Below are 12,422 nucleotides of genomic sequence, written 5' to 3' on the forward strand. Positions count from 1 at the left end.
CGGAGCGGTGATCTCGGGTCGTGTTCTGGGCGCGAGTTCTTGCTCGGGACTAGAAAATCCAGTACAAAAGTGAAAACAGAGAGCACTTGCTGAATCCTGCACCTCAAGACCTATAGCTCGTCTCGAAGAGGACGACGAGCCGGTCGTTTTGAGTATTAGAACTCCAAAAACGGAGTTCGTATGAGAGAGTTATGACCAAAAACGTGCAACCGGCAATGGAAAACAGTGTCACCAAAAAGTGGGCTTCCAACCCAAAACATTTTATTCAATCCCCCAAATGTGCCAAAAGCTATGCTCACTTATGCCAATATGCAAGGCATAGCATTGAATGGCTATGTGTAGCATTCAAGCATTCATAATACATAAAGAGCAGCATGAATGGCCATGATTAAAGTCCAATTTCTGAAAATTAGGGTTTTATGTGTAATAAAACCCTAATTCACTCCATAGCTTGAAAGAATGCTTCAAAATTGTAAGGAAGTGATGGAGCAACTCACCAATGTCACCCGGGAAGCCTTAATGCTTGAATTTGTTGAAGGAGATGAAGATTAGGGTCACTTTGGTGAAAAACGTGGGCAGCTTTTGGTAGTGATTTTCAGCCACATTGGGAGCCCCATTGCTCATGGAAAATAGGTGAAATACTTCATAAAACATTGCTAGATACATGAGAGACTCAATGCCCTTTGCTCATGTTGAGATTCCATGGCTAGGGTTTGCAAGAAAGCTCCCAAACAAAAAAAACATTTTTGATTAACAACTGCTAATCAAGATTAGAAATTTTTCCCAATTTGGTCCACTCATTCAAAAAATATAGGTCCATGTGCTCAGATTTGAACCACAAACTCTACCTTAGCCATATCCCCTTCCCCCATGAATCAAATGAAGCAGAAATTTCACGAAATGAGAAGAAGAAAAGAAAAATTAAAAATCATGGATCAAAAGCCATGCTCTGATACCAATGAATGAAAGTAACAGGGGTGGGTTAGTCCCTCACCAAGGGAGTGGCTCATGAAGGAGTCACCACTTAGCATCTCACGGGAGAAGCTCACCATTGATTCTTGGAACAGATAACATTATCATGAATGAGCCATAATCCCATTTACATTGGTATTTATACTCCACGCAAGAGTTCACACCTACTTACTAGTTGTCCATGGCCTTGGGCCCATAATGCTTTCTTACAGTATAGAAATTAATTCTAATGAAAATAATGCTTTCATAATAAAAATATTTCCAATATGCATCTTTCTATGCATAGAAATTAATTCTAATAAAAATAACGTTCTTATAATAAAAATATTTTCAATATGCAACTTTCTATGCATAGAATGAAAATAACACTTTTAGAATACACAAACTGAGGGGATTACTCTTTTTGAATAACATAAAGATAAAACTTATTTTCACAAAGTTTAAGAAAATTTTTCCATAACCTCCTTTGTATGGCTGACCAGTTCTCAATTTTTACATTCTAAATCTACTTAGAATTTACCCCAAGATGAATTAAAACTCTCTAATCTAATCAATTTTCACTTCTAAAGAGCAATCAATAGTTTAACTTATTTTGTTTGTTTCTCATTTTAGGATAAAGAAAGGCTGAAATTCTTAATGAAGAGAAGGGGGAAGCCTTTCCATCAAGGCATAACATCCAGTTTCACATTTAAAAAAACAAGAAATCAAAAAACCATAGAATAGAATTTAAAAAAAAAGTAGAATTTTTAACTTCTTGGCTTGAGGGATGGAGGGTTCTACTCTTGCTTGGATCAAGAGTGGCCACTAATTCTTTGTAGAGAAACTAGTCAAAAACAAGTGAATTATCAAAGAATTCAATGTTTTCGGCTCTGGGGAGGAGTAGAGTAACAGTGCATAAAACACTATTAAGCTTTTACAAAGAGGGAGGCTTCTATTTATAGGAAAAAGTGAGCCTCAAACCAAGCAAGCTGATTCTAGAATTTTCTAAATCAGTTTGGTCAATTTTTGACCATTTGTGGGTCTGTTCAGCTTACTTTTTAAAACTAGACTAGAATTAGGAGAGAGGAGAGATGAAATATCTCATTTTAGTGACCATTTGTCGGTTAGTTCAGAGCTTACTTTTAAAACTAGACTAGAATTAGGAGAGAGAAGAGAGGAGAGATGAAATATCTCATTTTATTGACTTAAATGGAAAGCAATGATGAGAAAAAAGGTGCCTCCTTCATGAGGGGGAATCCCCATTTTGAGGTGTCAAAAATCAAATTTTTAACTATTTTCCTTGGTCCTTAGTCGACTCTTCATCTTATGTGAGTATTTACTCATTTTTGGGGGGTTTTCTTTATTTCTTCAATTTATCTCCTCCCTACATTTGGATTGAACTAATTGGTCCCTCACAACCTTAATCCAAAATTTTTAGAAAGTCTAGACCCTGAGGCTAAGGCCTTTTAAGCAAATTATAATTTATTTCTAATGCACCTTAGGAAATTCTTTTTAAACTTCTGTTTCGGGGGAATTTAGTTTAATAAGAAAGGATATTTTTCCATTATGAGGAGTTGGGGTTGGTGCTTCAGTGAGGATATATTATTCGAATCATAGTGAGTAAAGGTAGTGTCAAAGGAGTTTGCCAATGTGTTCACATATCCTCACCCTAAGGATTTGGGTGAATATATATATCCTTAAAAGGATTATGCTTGCACTATGCCCACAATTTCTAAGTTGTCATGTCTATAAAAACATGGCCTAACATGTTTAATGCGCCAAAAGTGCAATAGAGTAGGTTTAGTACTAATTAATGTAATACAAAATTTGGGGCAATATCACATGTGGCATGACAAATGTTGTCTCTACTTTGATTTTAAAAAGCATGCATATTAATTGGCAAATATCATGGGCTCCCTACATAACAACTAAGAGAGGCACCCCTTCCATGAGGATTGTGTGAGGCGCCATGGAGATGCTAGAGAGGTTTTATGGTGATCTAGAACTTTAGAGAGAATATGAGATGGCACGTGGAAGTTGGTAGAACTAGAAGTTGGGAGAGTAGGGTGTTTGGAGGTTGGTAGAAGTTGGGTGAGTTAGAGGTGCTGAGACATCCTACTTCTTTAGTCAAAATATCTATGAATGTGAAATTTAAGATTTTTAAGCAAGCATCTTCCTTGCTACAGGGAAGGCATATGAGGGGAGCACCTGTTTGTCCCTATGCGTCCATGGTGGTGGGCTTTAAAGAAAAAAAAAGGGAAGGAATGGAGGAGATGAGCTTGAGGCGGGCAGACCAACGTTGAGGACTTAGGTCTTTCCACTCAATGGATTGATTAAGGCTCTGGCTACACGGCCAATGTTAATGACTGTAGCTGAGCTCCAGGCAATGGCGACTCTTGTAGCACTTGTAATCTCATGGATCACAATCAGCGCTTCTAGCGGTTTTCTGAGCTAGCGGCAGCTATGGGTGATCAACAGGCGGCCGAGCTTCAATGGAAGGGAAAGCTTACTGCAGTGCTTGCAGCCCCTCTGGAGAGAGTATGGGCGTTGGCATCGGATTGCTGTGGATTGCCCCAATGGATGCCTATGGTGGAAGCCTGCGAGCGAGTGGAAGGAGAAGATGGCAAACCAGGCTTTGTTCGCTTTCTGAGCGGTGAAATGTTCCCTCGTTTGGGTGGAGAGAAATCGTGGATCAAAGAGAAGCTGTTGCTTATGGATCCCATTGACAACAAGTATGCATACTCCATGGAAGATGGCAATATTGGGCTCTCTGGTTATGTTAACACCGTGCAATTTTTTGACTTTGGGGAGGGCACCACCCTCGTGCATTGGCATTTTGAACTGGATCCCGTCCCCGGTGCCATCAAGGAGGCCATCATCGACTACCTTGCCTTCTTGTATAAAAGCTCCCTCAAAAGGCTTGAACTTGCAGCTTCATCTCAAGCCATTGTATCACAAGATGAGTTGATCCACCAGCCTTCAGTCGAGCAACAGCAAGATAAAGCAAACTGACCACTTCTGGTGACTAGCAGGAGCCAGGAGCCATGGTTACACTAGGAGGAGAAATGGCCACCACCTTCACGAATGGTCCTTTGCTAAAAAAGGGGGATAACCATTTCTACACATGATGCCCACAATCATTTTCTTGATGATGAGGATGAGGCTTTTCAAAGCTTAAACACCAATCACAAACACACCTTTTACATCATATTCAATGTGCTCTTTCTAAATTGTAATTGAAATATCCATAATCTATGTGCGTGTGGTGGTGATGGGAACTTGGGGGGTGCTATGTGCACACACAAATACGCATCAAGAGGCCTTTTTCATTACTTTTATTAAATTTATCTTCAAAAGAAACTACCATTATTGGTATTGTAGGTTTATATTAGTCCCATAGATTAAATATGTCCAATATGTTATCTCTCTTCAACCTAGAAAGCAAGAGTGCATAGAGAGATATATATATACTTAAATACTAGATTAAGATATTATGCAACATGCTTGTCTTAGTGATTTCATCAATAACAGTCCAAGGTTAACGTTTTCAAGGTTTTAGATTGAATGACAAAGAGTATTGAAACGCAGAGGCTAAACACAATCCTCCTTTGGTGGATACTTGCACCACCAGGCACTATTTCATTAACTTTCCAAGAGATCTTCATCAACATTAATTTTCCTCTTGATAGTTCTTGAGTGTTACCGATTCATCTTGTATGATCTTACATGGCACACCTTGTACCCCCTAGGTTCTCAACATTGTCTCATCAAATTGTAGGGCAGCCAAGTGTCGACACGTTCATACATTAGCAGGTACATCATGATAAACCTTATTTTACCAGTATAACAAAGATAACAAACTATAATTAAGGCTAAGCCCACCAAAAGAAATCATGTTATTTTATGAATAGAAAGCTTCTCTTTTTTTTGTGAAATATATATTATATTATATAAGGACTATTACATTATGACCATCCTTTCATCTCTCAAAAGCTACCCATATACATCTAATGATTTCAAAACTAGACATATTGCATAGTATTCAGCCATTTACAGCCTAAGAAAAGGAGTAAAAAAAAGTCAATGGATGTGAAAAAACTTTCATCTCTAAGTGATAGAGACAAAATAAGACATAGGATATTATGAAATTTTGAGCATTATAAAATTGCTTTTCTCAACCTCGCTATCAAGCATAGTCATTAATACGTAAAAAGACACAGGACAATATGCAATTTTGAGCATCATAGCATTTCTTTTCTCAGCTTAGATATCAACCAGATCCACTAATATAAGAATAGCTACAAAGAAAGTAAGCCTTTCAATGATGCTCTAAATGGCAAGGCTAAAACCTAGTAGGAATGTAAAGATGACAAGGTTCATGCAACTTCTCTATATGCACATACATCTCTAGGAATGAAAAAAAAATGCATTACTTGAATCCATTTTGTAACTCCATCATGGAAACCAACCAGGGAGAAAAAACGTGCTTGTGGACTCGTTTACAAAAAAGCATGCCTAGAAGTGAAAGAATGATAAGATGGTTTGCTTTTATAATTTTTGACACATCTAGATATAGCGGATACAAAGTCTCTAAAGCTCAATGACATAAAAATGGAAATCATACTATTTATTTTTAATCTATGGACTTCATGTCGAATGTCCCCTTCCAAATGGCAAAAAAATTTCAAAAGAAAATCCCTATTTCCTTCATATCTTTATGCACATGGAATTGATAAGGTCACATTATCTAGAGTATATAAAAATCCTCCTAGACCTTGGTTCTCTAGTTCTTAGTCCTTCCAGTTTTAATGCCATATGACTACTAATTACGCATGCTATAATACTCATGCTATAATATATAGAGATCCAATCAAACTCTTGTGCTATTTAGCAATCAAATAGCACTCTTGTGTAAATAGATATTTAGTGACTCCAGGAGTATTAAAAATCCCTTATCTATGAATTGAAAATCCATACCTGCATTTAAAAAATTAAAAATCCCTTATCTATGGATTTTGAGTATTTAAAATAACCCCTTTTTCTATACTAACAACTTTAAAAATAAAAATAAAAAATCCCTTATATAAGTATCTCTCTATAAATTTATGCCTAAATATGAATTAAAATATACTGTCTTGAACTACATTTACAGATTTTTTAGTGAATCCTCTGAGTATTGTGAAAATAGTGCTATATTATAGTAATATAGCAAAGCACATAGTGTAAAAAGTGCAATATGGCAATCAAATAGTGTTCTTATACTATATAGAAATTGTGCTTTATATATATCGAAGGGTTATACTATAGAGCAATCTTGTTGTTATGAAACTTCTATATACACTAGGCAATGCTATATAGCAATATGTGTGAGTATTATATACACTAGGCATTGCTATATAGCAATATGTGTGAGTATCATATAGCAATACTCTATTGGTTTTACAGCATTTCATTCTGAGAAAAGAGTAAGCTAATGCTTCACATTTCTTGCAAAAATTCAACACATGAACAAGTCTCTTGAGCTTTCAATCTAAAATCTCCTTCTTGTCTTCTACAAAAAAAGGAGAGTAATAAGTGCATGTACTATAGAGAAGACAAAGCAACAATGAGAAAGAGGATAGTTTGCCTCTTGAAACTACAATGGTAAAGTTGAAAAGGGACACAAAATGAAAACTAGTAGGGATACAAACAGTATGTTTTGATATATTATACTACCACCTACAAAGTCTAAATCCCTTTGGGTGCTTTACATATGGAAATATGCACTCTAAGAAGTTTTATGAAGAAAAACTCGATGCTAGTGGTGAAATAATGTTGGATACTAGTGAATCTCATGTAAACACTCCTACAAACATTTCTTGTTTTTACAAACACTGCCAATGGTGAGTTGGCTGAGCCTCTAGGAACACAATAGGGGAATAGAAAGGGGGATAAAGGAGATAGTAAAATCCAACAAATCAAAGATGTACAAGAATTTATCAAGTTACTTTTAGAGTTAGATAGTGGATTTTAGACCGTGTTGTCTATGTAATACATTTAGAGTTTCTTTTAGATTTAGGTAGTGGCATTTAGACCATATTGTCTATGTAATACATTTAGAGTTTTTTTAGAGTTAGGTAGTAGATTTTAGACCACATTATCCATGTAATAAGTTTAGAGTTTCTTTTAGAGTTAGGTAGTAAGCTTTAGAACACATTGTCTATGTAATACATTTAGAGTTTCTTTTATAGTTAGTTAGTGGCTTTTAGACCACATTGTCTATGTAAAAGCTTAGGTATGTTTTTCCCATTGTACTTTTTATGAGAATGAGATATGTTTTTAAATACCTTTACGAATGTGTCCTAGTTGGTCCAATTAATGTCGGTTCTAAAAATTAACATATAATTCATGTTTATTCATGTAAATATTGTTATTATAAAGAGCTTGGAAATGTAGAGCTTGAAAATATAGAGCTATCCTGAAAATATAGTCATCTCTTGATAAGCATAACATTTTGGCCCTAGAAATGTACAACGTGCAAACTATGAATGTGCAAAGCCAACAAAGATGGAGCTGCTCCTTGTACGCATGCAAAGATAGGTCTTGAAAATGTTATAACCTACAAATGTGGAGCCTACGAAGATGTATAGTCCACAAATGTAGAAGCTTCAAAGGAAGAGCCATAAAATGTAAACCCTATAAATGTAGATCCTTCAAAGGAAGATCCATCAAATGGAAAGCCTATAAATTTAGAGCCTTCAAAGGAAGAGCCATCAAATGGAAAGCCTATAAATTTAGAACTTATAAAGGAATAGCCAAATGTAGAAGAACCTGATGTTAATCCCATTTTGGATTAACAAACATGATTCTCTAATTGAGCACATTAATAAGTGTCATGAAATGGCACTATAAAAGTTATACATTATGAGATATTGACCACCCAAGGCGTAGTTAAGTAAGTTTTGGATGCCCAAGTGTGAATAAGGGCCAAATGTATATAAGGCATTTTCTCATAATGAAAAGACACAATCCCCTTTGTTCTATATAGAGAGATCTTCCTTGTGTCTTTCGAGAGATTGAGAGCATTCTAGCATTATTCCTTTTCTCTACTTATGTAATTCATTCTTGTGTGGAAGAGTGAGAGAGAGTGATTGCCTTAATGCGAGAGTACGAGTGACCCTATGGTGACAGTGTGGAGGTGGAGCTTAACAAGTGAGCTTGGAGGCCTCAAGGGACTCAAGCTCGAAGCATTGGTAAGTGACCTACATCAGCTGTGATCTATTGCTCATCCTTTAGGTGAATGCATTAAGTTCCCTCTTGGAGGTGTAGTAGCCCATAACATTTTTGGCGCCGCTGTGCCGGGGAAAAACCTTTGTTTCTTCCATCTTCTTGGAGTTTCAGCTCCCATTACATAAGATTCATGATTGGCCTTGTATTCTGGTAGTGCATTGTGTAGAAAATGAATGGATAAGATTTGTGTGGTAGTAAGAAATCATGAGAAATCGGTTGTGATGTTGTGTATGTGTGTGGTGGAGTGGTCTTAGGTTAGAGCTTCATTGTGTTTTCTTGTTAATTTTGATATTTGCATTATTGGAAGCATCAATGCATGAACGAACAGGTTGGTGTTCTGTTTCCTTCTTTTTTAAAAATTCACAAAAATCAAAAACATAAGGAGCCATTGACTATGTCGAGAACTTGCATTCCAATCCTTAGGCATGGCACAATAAATTTGGGATCCGTTGGATAGGTATTTTGCACCCAAAAACATAACATTTGACGTGGGAAGCTTCCACGTGAAACTGCAAAAAAAACGTTCACGCCATGAACTTTTTCTACAAACTTCACGTCGTGAATTGCTCTCAAGATCAGCTCTCCAATTAACGCCGCAAATCATGGGATGGCTAGTATCTAGCTCTCCTTGCATCGGCAACCTTATCCTGACACCTCTGATGCCACGAAGGCTGACAAAACTTTTGATAACGCTTTCAGGAAAACTCATCCAAAAACTCTTTGGAGACAGAGATCCTATCCAACATGTAGAGATTTTTGAATCCACATGTGAAACCTATGGACCTATCTCAGTGACGTGACAATGATTCATGCCTTCTCACTAACCTTGTAAGGAAAAGCTCATCACTGGTTCCAAACCCTCAAGCCTGAGGATAAGGTTAACTTCACATGACTCAAGAATGTTTTTGTGCCCAGCCAAAGTGGTGACAGATGGTGCCTTGTGGCACAGTTAGATAATATCAAACAAAAGGAAGTTGAGTTGATGAGAGACCTTGTGTCTCATCTCTTAAGCACTTAAATTCAAGGTGCAAACTACGGGAGAGGTTAACTGATGATCAATTATTGCCTTGATCCCGGAGAGGGGTTAGAGACCAAAAAATGCATGATTACCTGTGGTACTAGCCCAACCCACTACTCTTGATGCATGTTGCAAACTAGGAAATGAATATGAAGATAATATGCTAGAATTGTTGCAACTAGACTCGATGTCAAAACATCTTCAACAACTACGACTTCACGTGTCTTGAGTCACCAAGAAATTAGAGCAAGCAAGTGAGGAACATGATGGTGGATGAGCTCAATAATGCCATATTAGAGAAATTAAAAGTACAGAAGGGAAGAGAAACATGTGGGCATGGGCATAATCATCTTTACCCCCATAGGGAATTCGTGTGGTGGTGCTCTATATGTAGATTGAATCACACTACCACCGAATGTCCACGATTAAGAGCAAGGCCATTACTCTATTGTGCCCACTATGTAAAATTAGGGAATCATGACACTTCAATGTGCAAATATCCAAGATTTCAAAATGTTGTATAGCTACCAGCACTTAGAGCTCCATTGGCTTTACCTACGCCACATATACAGATCATTGCTACTGTTGGAAAGCCCACCTCTTCCTACTTACCTACTAGGGGGATGTTATGGGTACAACATGCTTCATCTTTGCCACCACCAGTTCTACCACCACAACCACCGCAGGCTAAAATCAATCAAGTATTAATTGAAGAATCATTAGAAGATATTGATATGGTGCGTGAAGTAGAACTTAGCAGAGAGTACTATGAGGAAATAGTGGAGGTCACTCTTGAATATTACATCATACAGAATAACATGACAGTACATGTGTTTCAAACCACAATACAATGGAAGGGCAAGGACATGAACTTGAACTTGAGAAGAGGACCACTACAATGTTTTGGCTGGCAAAGGGCCGCATCGAGTCGCTGAGTGCCCAAACAAGATTATGGTTTTTACGCACCAATCCCAACAAGTGGTTGCTACATCGAATGGCATGCCAGTACTTACCTGTACTAAATGTGGGATTGATCATTTGATCAAGGATTGTCCATACCGCACAAGTGGTTTGACTTCTACTATTAACCAGGCCACCAGTCGAACTATTAGTGTACAAGCTAGAAATATCACACCACTCGACGTCCTAACGAGAGCTCAAGCTCAATTAGGAGACAAGGGAAAGAACCGAGCGGATGCGAATGTTTCCAGAATTGGCCGTAGGAGAAGAGTGAAAAAAGTGGGTAAGAGTGACACAAGAGTCACAATCCAACATGGAAACAAAGAAGATACAATCGACACAGGATCCACCCAATTGAGGGAAGAGGGGGATCAAAGGATCAATCACAAAGGGCCGGACCTAGAAGAGCAAAGGGAGAAACCAAAAACTCCTGAAGGAGTCAGGGAATACCCCAATGCTGATGAGGAAATAAGAAATCTTGAAGACTCTAGGGCCTTAGTTGAAGAGTGCCAATGGCTTTATGAAGCCAAGCTAAGGGATAACCGGGTCAAGGATACAATTTATCCACAAAACGAGCCAACCAAGGAGAGGGAATTGAACGTGCATACCCCTAGTTTAGAAGAAACAGAAGAGGGGTCCAAGCAAACACACTGTCCATAATGTTTGAGGAAAATGTGTTGGGGGAGTCCATCCATTCCTTCCCTATGGAGGAATACCAGGCACATACATGGGGAATACCCTTGATCTCCAAAGAACCCAGAGACATAGGAAGTCTCGTGGCTATGCTGTCCACGCCTATACAAATGCCATTAGGAAACTATTATGGAATTCACCAACCCTATGGACAGACATAAAAGAATGGGTAGAAGGTAGACTAAAGCCAGCCGATACTATAGATGAGGCTCTGCCACCTTTGGCAAAAGGAACCTTGAGACACACAAGGAAAACCCGAGTCGTTAAGATACCAGTTAATCAACTGGGGCGTTATTACGAAAGAGACGACACAAATGCTACAATCTTGATTCATCATAATGGGTATCAGACATTGGCTATCCTAGATGGTGGGGTGGGAGTGAGCATCATTACAAAACATTGCTGGGAAAATTGGGTGAAGCCTCATCTAAAAAAAGTAGATCTAATCGTTAAAATGAATGACAGAACATCTTTGAGGCTTCTAGAGAATGTGAAATTCAAACTCTTTTCGTTTCGCTACCATACACATTTATAGTCATGGACTTCCTGCGCCAACCTGATTCATATGACATAATATTGAAGAGATTGTTCATGCCGGAATCTAAATTGGTGCATGATTGGGCCTTAGATCACGTGTATGTACATAGGGATTCGCAAATCTTAAAGATTGATCTGAGAACATGGAAAGCACACCCCATGGAAGGGTAATTGTTTGGTAATGATTCCATATCACAATGGAATAGACCATCTCTATACAAATATGCCAACCCTTAGTGGGAAATTCCAAGGAAGAAGAGGATGGAAGTGTATGCGTCACTTTTTTCTCCAAACTTCAATGAAAACTGGAGCATGTGTTGGCCATCATAGATGTGATGCAACCCAAGGGGACCCAGTATGTGGAATTTGGATATATCCCCATGAACTCTATCTGTATGGTTAATTGGCATACCATTGATGAATCATTAGAAGAGGAGACATCGAGTACAGAAAGGACCCCGTACCAATGCTCAACGCCTCAAGAGTGGCAAAAACAAAAACAATATATAGCCCGGTGAAATGCCCTATTATGAAGAAAACCCACGGATGTTCAGTGGTGGCTTAGATACCTTGAGGCCACTAAGGTACATGATGAGTTATCTAAGGATTGGGATGAGGAGTTGAGTAAGATATTACTGGAGGGAAGACACAAGGAGAAAGTCAAGCTTACAAAAGCTGGGCACTGAAAACAAAAGCTGGGCACTAAAGCCTTGGTAGAAGCAGAACGTGAGGCTAGAAATATCATGGCTAAAAGCAAAAGTGAAAATGAGGACAAACCAGACTTGCTCTCAGTACCCGACCGCTTCAAAACCTATGCTGTTGAAGAATGTAAAGTGGTTTGATTGACGAAAACAAGGGTTAAGGAGAGGATGGGCTATCCACATCATACGATGTCCCTATAGAAGTCAAGGAAGTGGATATTGCAGGACCAAGGAAGGAAGCTCAACCTGTATACATTGCTAAGGACTTGACTTCGGCTGAAGAAGATGAGCTC

The 12,422-nt window shown here is 38.2% G+C and overlaps 1 protein-coding gene across 1 annotated transcript; it reads left to right on the forward strand.

The window, feature by feature from the left end:
* The first annotated feature begins 3,414 nt into the window (after positions 1 to 3,414).
* LOC147607844 (lachrymatory-factor synthase-like) lies at positions 3,415 to 3,963 on the forward strand. The gene has a single exon (XM_086790112.1). The coding sequence runs from the start codon at positions 3,415 to 3,417 to the stop codon at positions 3,961 to 3,963; it is 549 nt and encodes a 182-aa protein (XP_086646238.1).
* The last annotated feature ends 8,459 nt before the right edge of the window (positions 3,964 to 12,422 follow it).

Source organism: Cibotium barometz, chromosome 54, assembly GCF_041138505.1.
Source record: "Cibotium barometz isolate CiBa-2024 chromosome 54, ASM4113850v1, whole genome shotgun sequence".
In the NCBI taxonomy this organism is placed as follows: domain Eukaryota; kingdom Viridiplantae; phylum Streptophyta; class Polypodiopsida; order Cyatheales; family Cibotiaceae; genus Cibotium; species Cibotium barometz.

Excerpts from the sequence above, each read along its gene's own strand:
- LOC147607844 (XM_086790112.1), top strand. The coding sequence starts at position 3,415 with ATGGGTGATCAACAGGCGGCCGAGCTTCAATGGAAGGGAAAGCTTACT.